The sequence below is a fragment of the Trachurus japonicus genome, chromosome 17, assembly GCF_045865225.1.
Source record: "Trachurus japonicus isolate A0001 chromosome 17, Traja_1.0".
NCBI classification, from domain to species: domain Eukaryota; kingdom Metazoa; phylum Chordata; class Actinopteri; order Carangiformes; family Carangidae; genus Trachurus; species Trachurus japonicus.
The window spans coordinates 6,093,451-6,111,385 of record NC_140923.1 but is presented as its reverse complement, the minus strand read 5'-3'; the positions used below and the strand labels follow the sequence as shown (position 1 = coordinate 6,111,385).

Below are 17,935 nucleotides of genomic sequence, written 5' to 3'. Positions count from 1 at the left end.
CTTCAGCACAAGACGGACATTACATACGAGCAGCATGGAGGTATTTGGATGTTTTTTTGTGTGTGTTTTTTTACGAAGAGCTCTGGTGTCCCTTTGCAACCGTTGCATTGAAATGCACTGCTACGCCGAGACCCCCTGTAACTCAGAGAAGGGACGGTGGACTCTGAAAATTCTTCCAGCCCTTAGTCAACATGAGGGTGAGTAGATAATGAGCGAAATATCATTCTAGGGTGAACTATCCCTTTAAAGGTTTAGGGACAATGCACATTAATAAACCATTTTTAACAAATGGCACGGGGTATGTTGGTTGGATCCACATGTTCTTCAAGTGCTGAGAACACAACACATGCCCAAGTATTTCTTACACCCAAACACAAACTGTGTCCAACCCGTTGCCAAAACAACTAAAAATGTTTTTTTCATTTCCCATAAAGTCTTTTTTTTTTTCTTTTTCCCCCCATGTTCCCATAAAGCTTCAAACCCGACTTTACCAGAACTGAGCACAACATTCCTGTTCAAAACCGCTGCTACTGGAATGAAGAAAAAACCTGCTGAGCCCTCTCTTATGAAGCCAAGCTCACTCTGCCATTTTTCATCAGGTCAAACTGAAGCCACATGGCGTCAGGGATTCGACTCCATCGGGCAAATTTGCCTCAACCTCCTCTATGATCCAGTGACTGTTCCCTGTGGTCACAGCTACTGCATCAATGAACAAACACCTAGATGAAGAGAGTCGTATGGGGATGTACAGCTGCTCTCAGTGTAGCTGTAGATCACTGCTAACCCTAACCCTCTGTGTGTCACTGCTATGCTGGACCTGAAGATGTGGCCTGTGATGTCTGCACTGGGAGGAAACTCAAAGCTGTCAAGTCCTGTCTGCAATGTCTGGTCTCTTATTGTGAGAAACACCTGCAGCTTCATTATGAAGCAGCTCCATTAAAGGGATAGTTCACCCAAAATTCAAATTTCACTCATTATCTACTCACCCTCATGTGGACTAAGGGCTGGGAGAAGTTTCAGAGTCCTCCGTGTCTTCTCTGAGTTACAGCGGGGCTCCGTGCAGCACTGCATGTCCATATAACGGTAGCGAATGGAGCTCACTCTTCTTTGTCCAAAAAGACACACCAAAAAACATCCAAATACCCCCATACTGCTCGTCTATATTTTCAGCTTGTTTGTAGCGGAAGCTCCCAGCACTGCTCTTCCTGGTTCATCCAAACACTGAGACACTGGGAGCTAGACTTATTTAATTTTTTTCAGAACAATTTCTCATGTTGGGGCTTCAATACAAGAGGGAAATTACAGACGAGCACTATGGAGGTATTTGGATGTTTTTTGGTGTGTCTTTTTGGACGAAGAAAAGTGGTATCCATTTGCAACCATTATATGGACAAATACTGCTGCGCGGACCCCCCCGTAACTCAGAGAAGGCACGGAGGACTCTGAAACTTCTCCCAGCCCTTAGTCGACATGAGGGTGAGTAGATAATGATCAGATCAACCTCTCTAAACACTGTTCAGCGTCTTGACGTTTCATTCCCTCTGAGGAAACTGTGTCTGCCAGTTCATCAGCTGTTCAGAGCAGACCGTCTTTGATCTGGAAACGACAGCACAAACCCTCAGTTATCCACCGAGGACGGCAGGAGCAGAGCGACTGTGAAGACTAAAATAAATCACATTCTCTGTTTCAGTGAATGAAGGATATTTACTCTGTTGGGAAAACTTCTTTTTATTTATCCTCCGTCTTCCATCTCTCATGTCTCATAATGCAAACGCTTCAACAGTTATTTCCCTTCATACGCATTTTTTGGAGCAACAGACAACTTTATTAGTCCCCAGAAGGAAATTAAATTGTCATATTGTCTGAATTAAATCACAATAAAATACAAAAAAGTAAAAATAGATGGAGACACAGAACAAGAAAGTTGATGCAAAGACATGAATATTTGTATTTGGACCAATGTTCAAGGGTGATAAGATGATTTTATTACATTTATCTGATATTAATTAGGGGTGGGAATCTTTTACTATTAGATTTGATTCTGATGTTTGGGGCTACGATTCGATTCAAAATCGATTTTCGATTCAAAACGATTTGATTCCTAATGATTTCTGCTTCAGTCTATCGGTGTGCAAAGGATCCTCATGATCTACTCCAGTCTGCTTTGCAAGACAGAATGACTAAAGCTTCTTTTTCACATTTATTGAGTTAAACATTTATCCATGCTTAGATGGAATTGTTGAAACTGTTGCATAAAAGCAATATCACATATTGCATAAGTAGTCAAATTAAAAGTGCCTCTTTATTAAAAACTAGTGCAGTTAAACAGCTGCTTTTTAAATTCTAAGGAAACGGAGGCCGACAGCCAGCAGATTTGTTTCATTTTTTCATTTTTTAAAATCGATTTTGGGACATTTTATATCGATTCTGAATCATATTAAATGAGAATTGCGATTCTTATGTGAATCCATTTTTTGGCACACCCCTAGTATTAATTCAACGTACTATTAACCTCTTAGTAAGGAGGTCATATACAGTATATCTTATCTGAATATCCATTTTATTTAGAATCTAAAAGGTATTCAGCTTTTTCTACATTTGTTTTATTTCCCATTGTCGTTTCTTTTTGTACTTGTATTGTATTTTATTCTTTTATCCTACAGTATTTGTGTTGTTTTTAATCCAGTCCACAACCAGACTGATCCCAGCGCAGCCGAACTCGTAGATGTCGCTGTCTGAGGTGGTTGTTGAGATGTCACTATGGGCCTCACAGCGTCTTCTTATTATTGACGCTGGTTGATAGAGAGGGAAGGAACGAGAGGCCGCCATCGATTTCCTTTACGGCCTCGCTGACTTCCTGTGTGTGAGTGTGAAGCAGCTGATGGACGAGGTGTCGGAGGATTTATTAATTGGATTGAATGTCACCTACGTCCTTGTTTAGATACGTGTTTATTATTATTATAACACAGACACACAACTTCACCAGGGTTCTCTGATTAAATGAATGAACAGACGAGTGGAGGAAGAGACTGAGGAGGTATTTCCCAGTGTGTTTTCCTCTAATGGAGACAGACGAGTGTGGATGTGTGAAGCGGAGACGGAGGCTCATAGATCAGCGGCCGTAGCCGTTGGTAACAGGGTGGTCGTTATCATCAGACGTATTGATCGGTGAGGAGGGAGGAGAGAGGGAGGGAGAGAAGCTGCTGTTGTTGTTTCTTCTGTCCTGTGAGCTGGTTGATGACCCACAAACAGCTGCTGTCGTCACCGTCATCAGGACAAATAAAGTTACACAGAGTGGAGGCTGATTTCCTGTTTCTTGGCTCTTTTGGCTCATGAACCAGATTTTTCTTTTGCTGAGTCATGCTGTTTGCTTTGGTTTTATCAGCGCTGAGCCTATCTGAGCCAATATTTCTTTCTTTTTTTTTCCTTTTTTCATTATGTTTCATTTTTATTTCATTTTTCAGAACTTACATTACAATAACAGATGGTTATTGGCTGGTGGGGAGAGACAAATAACTAAATAAGTTGAAATGAGAAGAAACTGATAAGAAAAGATTCAAATGAAAATCAAAAATTAAACAAAAAGAAAGAAAGCAACAACATATAATGGGCCAGCATTTTTTTTTTTGAATTTTGAATATTGCTCCATTTCTTTGCATGTGTGATTGATTTTATAATGTTGTAGAGAAAAAAATCATATTGAGAGATATTGGGAAATACCATGATATTATCTGATATGTTTCATGCTTTTGTCTGATCTATGATGGAGGGAAACAAACGACATGACTCAGGAAATAAAAATGCAGAGTCACCACAAACCAGCGGAGACACATTCACACGACCTGTTGACCTGGGAAATCACACTTCCTTCACCAAAAGAAAGAAAGAACGATAAAAACAACAACAACCGATGATGATGTTGTGTGTCGCCACATTTGAAGAAACATAAAATACAAGACAGACAGACAGACAGACAGACAGACAGACAGACTTTTATTGTCACCATACAGTCACCTGGAGAACAAAATGAAATAGCTGCAGCTGAAGGTGATTTAAGACATAAAAGTGCTACACAATAAAATAATAAAAACACATAACTAACTGCATGATACAAGTATTGCACAAACTCCCACAATATATTACACAGACAGCACAAGCCAGCTGTATGTTGCTCATGAGTGACTAGAGGTAGTTAAAGGTGCATATTGAGGCACAACGGTGTAATAATACTATGAAAACAAAGCCCCAGTGTCAAATTAGTTTGTATAGCACCTTTCAGCCTACAATTGTATTGCACACATAACACAAAAGGACAGACCTGTATTGTTGTTTTCTGTCAGACTGGAGATGAGTGGAGGATGATGATGATCTCCTGGTTCCCAACCTGTTTTGGCTCGTGACCCCATTTTGACATCACAAATTCCTGGGGACCTCGTATTGATCTTGACTACAGCGGTCAATTAAGATGCACAAGCTCTTTTATTTGGACTCAATTTATATTTGAGAAAGTGAAAGTACAGTTGTTTAAGATTGTGTGTGGTGTTTTTAATCATCATTTTTGAAAAGAATAACAATTAGTTTAGAAAATATTTTCATCACTGCCTTAATCTGATCCTCTCTGTGTCCTAGGAATGGATCCGTCCATGGGCCAGGAGAGGAGAGCGCCCGTCACCCCGTCCTCGTCCTCCCGCTACCACCGCCGGCGGTCGTCTGGCTCCCGGGACGAACGCTACAGATCAGGTGAGACGTCACAACAACATTTAGACTGTCCTAGAAACATTTACCGATCAATGTTTTTAATTAGCTCCGTTAATCAGCTCATTAGCATATCGGGATTCGTCTGACATCTGAAGAAACACATGATGGAGTTTTTTAATTTGGCTCCATCAGTTCCTCCAGTGGAGCCGATGCTGTGAATACATTTACATATCAATGAGGAAATCAGCTTTTTATTACCTCTATAACTCTCTGATACGTTTAAGACACGGCGGCCATGTTCCCGTCAGCCAGAGCCTTATATATGTAGATGAGTTTTAAGACGTAAAAGATAATTTATATGTGTTAATTAGTTTAAAGGGACGGATTCTGTTTTAATGGGTTCAGTCCTGCTGACTTTGGTCCTCTGGAGGTTTCACTGTGGATTTATCATCATCATCTCTACACACACACACAGTTCATCACAGGGAGGAAAGATGGGTTTAAATGACACAAAGGGTCGAAGGTCAACTCCACTGTGACATCATCACGCTCACTCATTCACAATTATTTCCTGCACTTTGTCTGGTTGGAGGAGTAAAACAAACAACGGGCTGTAAATCTAGTTTTGTCTTCTGTGTCGATTTATTTCTTCTTTTTCTTCTTCCTCCTTGAACCTCCAACAGTGTCTCAGTTTCTGGGAAGTTCTGGTTCTGGTTTTTGGTCCTGGTTCAGATTCTGTTTGGCAGAAAAAAAAAGAAAAAAAAAAGCTTTTGTTAAATGTGTCACAGCTCTCGCTACATCCATTGTTTGGTTTTGTTCCATCTGCTGTGGACTAAAGATTAATACAGGATTAACGACAGGTTCAGAGTGAATCTGTAGGGGTGTGTGTGTATGTGTGTGTTGTGTGTGTGTGTGTGTGTGTGTGTGTGTGTGTATGTGTGTGTGTGTGTTAGCAGTGAAGACATGAAGACATCCAATAAAGAGACAGAGACGAGCGGAGAAACCCTCTGGAGTTTAAGTTTGGCAGAAAATGAATCCAGGAAAAACCTTTTAACCCATTAAATTGAAAAAAAGGAAAGATCTGCCTTTAAACACCACACACACACACACACACACACACACACACACACACACACACACACACACACACACACACACACACACACACACACACACACACACACTCTAACAGTCACACAGGACAATAAACTTGCACTTGAGATTTAAATTACCTCCGTTCCTCGACATAAACACACGACTGTGAGCTCCATTCACTCTGACTGATGATGTCTCTCTGGTGTCGTTACCGTGCCGACAGCCTCCATCCACATCGTCATACGCAGTGTGTTCGCATGCTGCTGTGAACACACACACTCATTTACACCTACACACACGGACGCTCAGCCACACACTCCCCCTCCTGGACTTCATCATCATCTGCTCAGGAGCGTTTGTGTTTGGACCGGTCCCTCCAGAGCTGGTTCAGACCTCCATGGGGCCCTAGGCAAAATTCTGCTAAGGGGCTCCTAACTGAACTCCAAAAACCTGACACCCAGTGCTTCCACTCATCCCCCCTTTAAACATATTGCACTGTTGGTCTAACTAAGAATACATTCAGAACAAATCAAACTAAATGTGTAAACAAACAATCATACAGTCTTACATGTTGGGCCTGTGAACATCTTAAAGGGATAGTTCAACATTTTGGCAAATTGGCCCATTGCCATAATCCCTATAGTCATAGCAGTAGGTTCGTTACCTTTAATTGTCGGTGCAAGCTATTTTTAGAACGGTGGAGCAGAGCGGCGAGTTTCCCTCATCAAACTCATCAAATACACAATCCAACAACTCCAAAACGCTCTGGTGGACAAGTTGTGACCTGCACATTCACCACGCTATGAGATAATAACACAACGTTACCAGACAGAGTTGTTTTAGAGGGAGATTCATGCAAAACCGCTGATGCGCGTTGCGTTCAGTGACAGTTTTTCATCAAGCAGTCTCTGTATTTATCTCGAAAATGGCTCCGTTTCGTAACGTTCTGTTATTATCTCATTATCTCATAGTGTGGTGAATGTGCAGGTCACAACTTGTCCACCAGAGCGTTGTGGAGTTGTTGGATTTTGTATTTGATGAGTTTGATGAGGGAAACCAAGAAATTCCTTTAGCCTCCGTAGCGTAGCTCTGAGCAGCTCACGGCTCTGCTCCGCCGTTCTAAAAACAGCTTGCACCGACAATTAAAGGTAACGAACCTACTGCTATGACTATAGGGACTATGGCAATGGGCCAATTTGCCAAAATGTTGAACTATCCCTTTAATGTTTGAAATAACTCATCATTAAATAAAAGTAAAATATAGATAAGGCTACTATTAATTCAGCTCAACAAAAATCAAATTGGCTGCATTTGTTTTACTTTAATATACTTCAAATGTAAGTACTTATTTATATTATTATTTATTATATAATTATTATTTATTTAGCAGATTATAAGATATCTGCATCTATATTTGCCTGTGGGCTATCCAAGCAAACAAAATTCAATCTTAGTCAATATTTATCCATTACTTTCCATTTTGTATAAGTGCAGTTGTAACTACACTACAACTAAAATTATAGAAGCCAGTAAGATGCACATGGAGACCGGGTTCACCCAGGGCTCACAACCCTGTTAATGCAGGTCAAACACGGACTAGTCCCTCCCACTCTCCCACCCGGAGAGGAGATATACCTGACCGCCGTTCCCTCAGGTCACTGTCAGCTGTTTCTTCCTCCATTTTTCATTCCCCGAGGGACAACTCCGCTTCATTGCAACGTTTTTAACACTGTCTTGCTAGGCTGATGCCCTGGGTGGGAATCTGGGACAGGTGCGCGACGGACGGTCACGTCGTCACGTTTTTTTTTTCACGGTGCCTCTATAGTTTGCGGGGCCCTACGCAACGTGCGTAGTGTGCGTATTGGGTGAACCGGTAGCCTACTGGGTCCCTCACTTTGTCTCCTCAGGTGTTTGGTTCAGTCACATGTTTGTGTTTCTGTTTGTTGTGTTTGTTTTTTTAACGTTAAAGTACCACAGTGTAAAAAAAAACTGCAATGAAAGAAAACACAACACACAGACGGTTTTAATAAAACTCCACAACCACATAAAGGTCATGAGACTGGAGGGTTTTTTTTGTGATCAGCCTTAAGTGATAGAAATAGATTTTGTGTCACTGAATCGTTGTTTTTGTTGTTGTTGTTGTTGTTGTTGTGACAATTGAAATAGTTGACTCTAATGTGAACCTCTGTCTCTCTCCAGATGTGCACACAGAGGCCGTGCAGGCGGCTCTGGCCAAACACAAAGAGAGGAAGATGGCCGTGCCCATGCCTTCGAAGCGGCGGTCGCTGGTGGTCCAGACCTCCATGGACGCCTACACGCCACCAGGTGTGTAGACCGGACTACACAAACTACACACTCAAACACACACTCACTGTTTTGTAACACACAGTTGTTTGATTGTTTGTTTGTTTCAGTACGATGCCAAATGTTGTTTAGTGTTAATTCTAGAGGTTCAATTAGAGAGGGAAGCCAGGGGAGCATCAAGACATTAGCATGTGTAGCATGCTATGGCGCTAGTTAGCATGTGGCCACGCCCCTAAAGGAAAGTGTTGGATGCATAGACATATATACATAGACGCCGCATTGACTGCTGCCTTCCACTAGAGCGACGTGCCTACAGGGCGGCCATCTTGGAACAGGACTACTCACTCCTACAGTGCATTACTTCCATAGAGGTATGATGTAAAAGTGATCATAATTCGCTCAACTGTCAAGCTATTTTCACGGGGTTTGTTAGTAACAAATGTCAGACATGATAAATATGTAGATCCGGTCTTTATTTAAGGAGTTTTTTTTAAGGGTATATATTATTATATTATAGGCTATTATTATTAGTGCCTCGTGCTGGGCAGCCAGCCAGCCTCCCCTCCAGAGCTCTGACGACACACAAAACACACTTTGCTCGGCACCAGCACCGGTACCAGCAACGATGATTGCATTGTACTGGTACCGATACTGACGACGGCAACAAATTCACGTGGGCTGCTCTCAGGACACAACACAGGCAGCAGACAGCAGACAGACAGCTGCCCCTCATCAACCGCAGCACCAGCACCACGTAACCGGGCCGTTGCTAGGGACGCCGCTTGTTAAACCGTGCCGGTAGTTTTCTTTTTCAGAGGTAATTTATAGATTAATAACGTCGCATTTTGTCTCAAATGAGTTATTTCACCAGTAAGCAGCTGTGTAATAGGCGGGATGATGTAGTGAGCTGGTTAGAATGGAACCTGGACTCAGAGCTGAGGGCTTCTGTCAGTCCTGGGTTTATTTCACTATATAACAACCTGCTCACTATATATTATCCTTTACTTACATCTGACCTCTGAAAAGTGATTCTACAAGATCTGTTTTTTATGTTCCCCTTATTAACACATCCATATGCGGCACCGAAGTCTGGTACATCTTCCGAAGCTTGTCTGCTGATAGCATAGGAAAAAAAAGTAAAACCAGCATTTTCAAAATATCCAAGCATCCTGTATCATACCTACATGTCTGACGTTTTTAACAAATCAAACCGTTTGGAAATCGGTCCAAAATTCAGCGAATTTTAGGTTGAGGAGTTCCTCTTTTCCCCATAGCTGCATGCACTGCTGCCTCTGTTAGTCCTGTTCCAATATGGCGGCGCGTAGGCACGTCGCCCCACAGCCAATGCGGCGTCTATGTATATATGTCTATGGTTGGATGAGCTCATGTTTGGATTGGCTGCTGTCGGCAGGTTCAGTGTTTAGGATTCATGAATGTCTGTGACAGTATTGTATTGTATTGTAATTCTAGATGCTCAATAACACATTAGCTGTGTCCCAGTTCAGCGGCTGCCGATTATGTCACAGTGTCGTGACAACAAGGCCTGTCCCAATTCGAAGGCTCCTCCAAATCCGGCCTTCCTTAGCCGGTTCTACGAAGACACACCGCACCGATCCTTCGTGGCCTTACGTATCCCAAGAGTCTTTGCGCAATGTTGATATTAGCCCACTAGCATGCTAGCTATCGAATGTTGAGGCGGCTCCGCGCTGTAGCCATGGTAGCATTTAACGTTAGGATGTTGATTTCGTTCGGACGCAATCAGGAAGTGCTCTGAAGGCTACACCGTCCCATTTACCAACGTCGGAGGAGCCCGTTGACCGCACAAGGCTGTGTCCTCCGAGGACGCGCCGCTGAATTGGGAGCTGTAACGCGCCTTGGTATCGGGTATCAATTAAAAAAAAGGGCTAGTCATATAATGTAAGCCATTATTATTATGATTATTTACATTTTTTATTTTTATTTTACTTCAACAAACTTTATTAACATGTTAATGACAAAATACAGACAACAGAGATGTACAGGGAGTAGCTACAGATTAAAAAGCAACATGTTTGTTGCTAGTTAGCATACAGCGGCCATGGCTCTACAGGAGGAAAGTGTTGGATGAGCTCATGATTTGATCGGCTGCTGTCGCCAGGGTTAGTGTTCAAGATTCATGGATGCCGGTGACAGTATTTAGCCGTTTGTCATGTTTGTTCTGAGGTTCACACACTTGTTGATTTTATCTTAGCAGCTGTAAGTTGACATGTGGAGAGAGAGCGTCCTGAGGGAAGAAGACATGTAACTGTCACATCACAGCAACAGTCAGTCAGTCAGTCAGTCAGTCGTTGAGCATTTTCACTTTAAATTTTAATGGTTGTCAAATATTTAAAAGACGTTTAACCATAAAAGAGAGGAAAGTGTGACAGGTTGCCATGGAGCTGGTGACTGATGTGGATGATGATGACGTCCACTGACAGGACGCTCCCATCGGTCCAACCTGCAGACTGAATTAGCTGCTCTTCTGTTTTAAGCAGATTATGTTTTTATTTTATTCTTATTTTTTCGGTGTCGTGAGCGTCGTTCAGAGACACAAAGCCACAGACTGAGTGACACTGATAACACAGCTCATTCATGGCGTGTGGAAGTTTTTTTTTAAATTTTACTTTGTCACACATCAGGGTTTTTTTTTCCAGCTGTGAGACTGTGGACATGAAATGAGAAGTGGATTGTGTCTGCTGCTCTTTAATCTCAGCTAAATACTTAATGAACTTCTTTTTTTATGGCATCAGAGACGTGAGAACAGAAAGATTTCTCTGAGCCTCAGAAAGTGAATAAAACTATGCAGTTTTATCACACACCATTATATGTGTTATATATCATATTATTTATAGTTTATGTTAAGTCCTGTTGTATTAAACTCAGTGTTAACATCAGTTTTAATTGGACATTTGGACATAAACTAATAAATAAACTAGACAAGTTGCCGAGCAGAGACATCAAGGACACTGTGGTCACTGCCTCTATTACTGTAATATATCAGATGAACTATTATACCTCTAATTACATTTTTTTTAATTTAAAGACTGAACTTTCTGCACTTTATGATTGTAAATAATTCATTTTATCAGTAAAAATCTTATCAAATCTTGTCTTAATGTGCATTTTTTAGATATCTAACCTGCAGAAGCTGCTTGTTTCCTCTTGGTTGATACATTTTTCTTTCTGATCAGGTTTATTGTCGTGCACCCAAACAATAAAACTCCTAATATGTTGAAAATATACTTGGCAATGAACCAGATTCAGATTGTTATTATATATATATATATATATATATATATATATACGTATAGTACATAATGTTCTATATATATTATATTAACACACACACATTAATCACTCAGAAAAGCTGAAACACATTTTCCTGCTTCAAACACACATGCACGCTCAGCTTGTCTGTGCACAGAGGACACACACAGTGTCAGTGACACACACACACACACACGCACGGCACGCACACACACACACGGCACACTCACATGCAGAACATCCACATGACTTCTGAGTCTTTTTCATTTCACTCAAGGCAAAACAAGGTAAACAAGCTGAGAGGACTCACTGAAATACACACAATCCTTCATGCAGATTTAGAAAAGCACATGTCCTGAGGGAGCGCACACACACACACACACACACAGACACACACAGACGAGGAGGTTCATTCAGGGACAGCAGAGTCGCGTGTTGCCGTGTCGTGCAGAGATGATGAGTCGTCTCACGTTTTTCTTTTCTCAGTTTTTTCGACACATCAGTAAATAATTTTCCTGCGTTTGCTCGGCAGCGTCGTATCATTATTATTATTATCATTTTCATCAACATGTTTGTGTTGTCTGTGGAAACCCCCCGTGGAGGAGGAGGAGGAGGAGGAGGAGGAGGTGGAGGTCCCTGCTGATAACCAGACACAGATTTGCCAATCAAGCATGGCAGCAAAGCACCATGGGAGTTCACACGTGGAGTCCCGGGGTATTTTAAAGCGGCAAATGTCAGCTGTAATCTGTGAGCGAGGGGAAATGTCACCTGTAATCCAACAGTGACCAAACAAGGAAACAACAAGGAATGATATATCTTCATTAATAGATGAAGTTTGTTGTGTTGATGTGTTGTTAAAGCTGTAAAAGAGCCACAGAGTCTGTGACAGTCCAGATCTCTGTTTGTTTCCCGGCTGAAACAACATGTTAAGTCCTGAACATATATTTATCATACGTGACGTTCCTGCAGGGAAATGTCCACAAAGTTAACATGTGTATTTGCATTTTCCCAAATTACTGAAATTTTAATCTGCAAACAAATGAAACAAGCATGTTAAAATCAACTCATTATTCAGTTTAACTCATTGTTAAGACACCAGACCTGTTTTAGACACCAGTTTTAACCAGATGATGAGTTTCAGATATCAGACGTTTTGGATCTTAAATAAATCAGAGGAACAGGCTCTGGCTCTGGAGTTATTCAAACATTGAGAAATTTACAGCTGCAGTGATGAAGAGGATGTACCCCAACCCGAATATGTTATTCGGAAGTAGCCTACACAAATAATATTTTAATCCAGACCAGTTTTTCTGTCTGAAGTTTCTCCTCATTATTCGGGAGCTTTTTTCTAAGGAAAAAGAAACGTTTGGGTGTGAGTTTTGAGCATTATTTTGAGCCAACTACAAGAGATTAAAACAAAACAGAACAAAAAAACATGTTAGTACGTGTTTGGAGCCAATGACATCCATGCAGGAGACGCTGCCACAGTTAGGTTTTGGTGCAGAGAGCCCTCACGGGGTGTTCCCACCAAACGCGATGACGCTTCATCGCGCGTCGAGATTACATGTAAAGTCAATGCAAACACGCGATTAGACGCGTCATCGCGCCGGGCGATGCGATGGACGCGATAGCGCGGCGCGATGGACGCGTTGGCCGCGAAAAATCGCCTCCATCGCGTCGCCCGGCGCGATGACGCTTCATCGCTCGAGTTCAAATAATTGAACTTTTGCGGCGAATTCGCGTGAAGACGCGCCGCGACAGCCTATCAGCTTTGAGATCGTCACCGACGTGCTGACGTACGGACGTACTGGTGTTCCCTTGGCAGTTTAGTCAGAGCGAGTCTATTGACAATATTAGAAGTTTTCTGGTTTAGTTTAGTTTATTATTCAGATCCCCATTAGCTGCTGCAAAGCCACAGCTCTTCAGTGTTGCTTTTCCGGTGCTGTTACAAACGTTTCTGATTTGGAGATTCGGACCTGAAAGCCCGTTATCACTGCTGTTTTCAACCAGCGGGCGCTGCGAGCCGGCCGCCCCGTCCCAAAGCACTCAACAGGCGGTCAGTCACACAGTAGTTCACGGAGCTGTCTCCGCTGCAGCCAGAGACCCGCACCGCTGTTCCTGTCCCATCTACAGGGACAGGAACAGTGCAGCGACGGTGGTTATCTCAGCCAGAGAATGAAATAGTGGGAGAAATGTTGTTGTTTGGGCGGGCTCGTCACGCGGCGCGATGCCGCGACGAGGCGTTTTTTGCATATTGAACCAGCGTCAAAACTGGAGCGTCTAGCGCAACGCGATTTCATTTGACGCGCGATTCAATCGCGTTCATCGCGTTTGGTGGGAACACCTCGTCAGACTCAGTCCCATACGTTATCGCAGAGCAGCAACAGCACATAACAAGGTGACACAGTAGGTGGCGCTAATGCACCTCAACAGGAAAAGAAGCGGCTATAAAACGGTGGATACTTTTTTTTGAGTGTCACAACGACTTGTTTCACCACCAGAATTTGATCCATTCAGTCAGATTACGTTCAGAAAGTCTAGAAGAGCTGCACGATTAAGTTATTTTATTCCCGTTCTAGCTAGCTGAGAGCTAAAGCGGAAGTTAACCCGCTAGCTAGCTCGGCGGAAGTCTCTAGTGCGCCCACTTCCTGTTTCTTCCGAATATGAATAACAAATCCAAAGTTTTATTTTAAAAGCCTGAATCTGAACTCGAATACAAATAGTGTGCTAGCTGTTCACCACTAATGAAGACTGCAACTCCCATAATCCCACACTACACACACACCCGCACTACTGTTTGTGTACGGCCTGGAGCTTCACTTTGAGACTATGTTCCTCATCTTGTCGAGGTCCAAAAAGGCAACACACACACACACACACACACACACACACACACACACACACACACACACACACACACATAACAGCACCTGTGAGTGTGTGTGTGTGTGTGTGTGAGAACTGGGTCAGCTCCTGTTGTTATTCATATCACTATCAGTCTCATTACGCCGTGGGCTTTATGGAAATCGCATGCAAAATATGTTCTCACAAATTCAAACCCATACACACACACACACAACTGAGACAAACACACACACACACACGCACACACACACACACAGAACAAACTTTACTCCACTCCTCCCCTGTGGCGACTGTAAACAGATGGGAGCTGAAACCTTTCCCAGGCTGCAGACAACACACACACACACACACAGGATCAATCACACGTCTGCCTCTCTGTCCCCAGACACGTCCTCGGGCTCGGAGGGCGAGGGTCAGGGCGACGGCGGCGGCGATGAGGGCGACGGAGGCGACGGGGAGGAGGAGGACGGTGGCGGAGGAGGAGGAGGAGGAGGAGGAGGAGGAACGTCGTCCAGCCGGGAGGGGAGCATCAGCATGGAGCACTGGATCAACCGCGCCATCCACGGCACCTCCTCCACCACCACCACCACCACCTCCTCCACCGCCTCGTCCTCCTCCTCCTCCACGCGCAGCGGCGGCAGTGGGGCGGCGGCCGGCGGCAGGCTGGCCGACGTCCTGGCGCAGCACGTCCACATCTCCTCCGCCCACCACCACCACCACCACCACCACCTCCGTCACCACCACCACCACCACCACCACAAGACAGGTGAGTGGAACTGCGGCAGGAAACTACACACTCTGTTCATTCATTCATTCATTTATACGTCTCTGTTCATCTGTCGCTTCCTCACTCGCTGAAATCAGGAGAGTCAAACACAAACACAGACACTAGTCTACTTGCCAACAATGAGTACCCGGAAATGTTGAGTAGGCCTACCCCAAAGTTTTATGTTAGAAATAGATAGTATGGGTCCCCAGCATTCAGAAACTGCCGGATGCTAACTTATAGTGAACAATTAGCATAATTGACATAATTAGCATACATTAGCATCATTGCTATATTTCAACAACTGCTTGGCTGATCTGGGCAATATTAGTGTGGTTTTAGGGGTTATTGATGATGCTGAATCCATTTCTGACATTTTCAAAATTCAAAATGGCTGTCTAAACCGGAAGTGACCAGATTTTGAAATCCATCAAAATCGGCCCACTGGCGGTTAAAATCTGGTCACTTCCGGTTTAGACAGCCATTTTGAATTTTGAAAATGTCAGAAATGGATTCAGCATCATCAATAACCCCTAAAACCACACTAATATTGCCCAGATCAGCCAAGTCAATTTTGTTGAAATATTGCCCATATATAGGCAATTATGCTAATGTATGCTGATTATGTCTGTTATGCTAATTGCCCAATATATATAAGTTAGCATCCGGCAGTTTCTGAATACTGGGGACCCATACTATATATTTCTAACATAAAACTTTGGGGTACTCAACATTTCCGGGTTCACAATGGGGCCCTATGGGCTGGCAAGTAGACTACACAGGTTGTTTAAAGTCCCACTCCCGCGACCCTTTTCGGCCATTTTAAAACCAGCTCATTAGCCATGCACATTAGCAATGTACCTCTGGGGGGTGGGCGGAGACTGCGCTGCTCTGCACCCGCCCAGCCACCTCCTCGCACCCCACCCCCCCGCTTGCTGACAGCTGGACATTGTACAATTACAGATTCAGCGCGTTTAGCGTAAAACTCCACACTGGGATTCGATCCCAGACTGGAACATAGTCCTTGCTCACAGTGCAAGCTGCTCTACCAGGTGAGCTATACCTATTATACCTAGACAGCTACACCGAGCTGTGAAGGCTTTCACCTCTGAGCCAGATGCAGAGCGGGGCGGGAGCTTGTAGCACTAGTGCCCTCCCCTGGAGCTGTGACACCCTCAACTCCAGTCTTCCTGAAACTGCCAGTTTGCGTCTGCCATTGGTTCACAGCAGTTTGAAGGCAGAAAAACTCTGAAATGCAATTTTGCACTTCCTTCTCTGCTGATAAGTGCTCTAACACAAGAAAAATGCCACAGGAACATGTGAAAAGCTCAGAAAACACGATTTTCACGGGAGTGGGTCTTTAAAGAGCAACTAAACCTCTAAACCACTTTTTTCTGCTGAAAACAAATATATTTGGGTATAAGGTAGTGTTGTCGATTGATTCTGGTCCAACTTTTGACATTTTAGTCAAAATATTTCAATTTGGTGTATTTTGTAGTAAAAATGTAAGAGTGACTGCCCTCTATGGGTTGAAGCATGGCTATTACAATCAGGTTTTATATCCACCTTTTTCCGAACGTCAAAAACGTAGCCTGTTTTGCCGGTTTTGCTCTTCCGGTGGAATTTTATGTTTACGTTTCCATGGTTTCGGTAGTCGCGGTAAATGCATGGATTTCTTTTTTCTTTTTATTTCAATGAAAATCTGTAAAATGCATGGATCATCACACCAGCTTTTAACAATGGATATCACACAAATTGACATCCGTGTTAAAAGCCAGCGTTAATAGATCCATGCGTTTACCGCAACTATGACAACGACTGAAAACCATGGAAACGTTAACGTACAATTCCACCAAACAGCAAGTGCTCCTGGAGCCCCGCCCATAATCAAGGCATTTTTTGAATTTCAAGCTTAGAGCACGTCATCCAAAACTGAGGGGTTTAGTTGCTCTTTAAAGCAACACTATGTAGGATTCATGATACTAGTTCTCTGGTTGAGAAGAGCAACTGTCTGTCTGTCTTTGCCAGAGAATCACAGAGCCTATACGTGAATTTGGTGCTGGCACCGATGCCGGTGCCGTCGCCACCGTCATTACCGGTACTGGTGCCGAGCTGCGGTGTACCAGGACCATGGTGTTCCTACCCGCACAGGAAAGTTACATAGTGCAGTTTCAGCCGCCGCGACCCTGCTCAGCCTGCAGCGGCGGCACCAATCATCCTATTAACCATTTTTCTATCACTTCAATGAGTTTAGAAACATTATTTTAAGTTAAAAAAAAACTACATAGTGTTGCTTTAAGCCCCTTTAATTAGTGTATTCATTAATATAATCATTACCTGCTACATACCTACTATATCCCAACCTACTATAACCACCAGTTTCCAGTTCTCTTCTTTAATTCCTCTGGTTTTAGCTTCTTAAAGGATTAGTTCACCAAAAAATGAAATTCAGTCATTATTGACTCCACTTCAAGCTGATGAATAGTAGTAGTAGGAGAACTTTTTTATTCCTCAAAGTGCATCTGGAGACCCGGGAGGCCGGTTTGTAGTCCAATGAAAACTTTATATTAGAGTCAACACAAAAACGTCCATAAAACTACACAAAAACCATTTAATATTCTTCCACACTGCTCGTCCACTGCAATCCAAGTGTCCTGAAGGGATATAGTCCAGAGTTTACTAGAAACAACGTCATTTAGGACATTTTTACAGCCTTTTTTTTTATTTTGCCTCGGGTGCGTGATCGTCAGAGCACAATACAGGACTGTTTAGGCTGTAAAAATGTCCTAAATGATGTCATTTCTAGTAAACTCTGGACTATATCCCTTCAGGACACTTGGATTGCAGTGGACGAGCAGTGTGGAGGAATATTAAATGGTTTTTGTGTAGTTTTATGGACGTTTTTGTGTCGGGCCCTAT

General features: G+C 43.1%; 1 protein-coding gene across 4 annotated transcripts in view; it reads left to right on the top strand.

Moving 5' to 3' along the window:
• LOC146969876 (disco-interacting protein 2 homolog C) overlaps nucleotides 1-17,935 on the top strand; it is a 205,642-nt gene that overhangs the window by 108,810 nt on the left and 78,897 nt on the right. For all 4 annotated transcript variants that reach the window (XM_085805381.1, XM_085805378.1, XM_085805379.1 and 1 more), the window contains exons 3-5: nucleotides 4,630-4,740; nucleotides 7,993-8,118; nucleotides 14,636-15,016. In XM_085805381.1, the coding sequence (XP_085661507.1) occupies nucleotides 4,630-4,740; nucleotides 7,993-8,118; nucleotides 14,636-15,016 (618 nt within the window). The remainder of the gene's footprint in view (nucleotides 1-4,629; nucleotides 4,741-7,992; nucleotides 8,119-14,635; nucleotides 15,017-17,935) is intronic.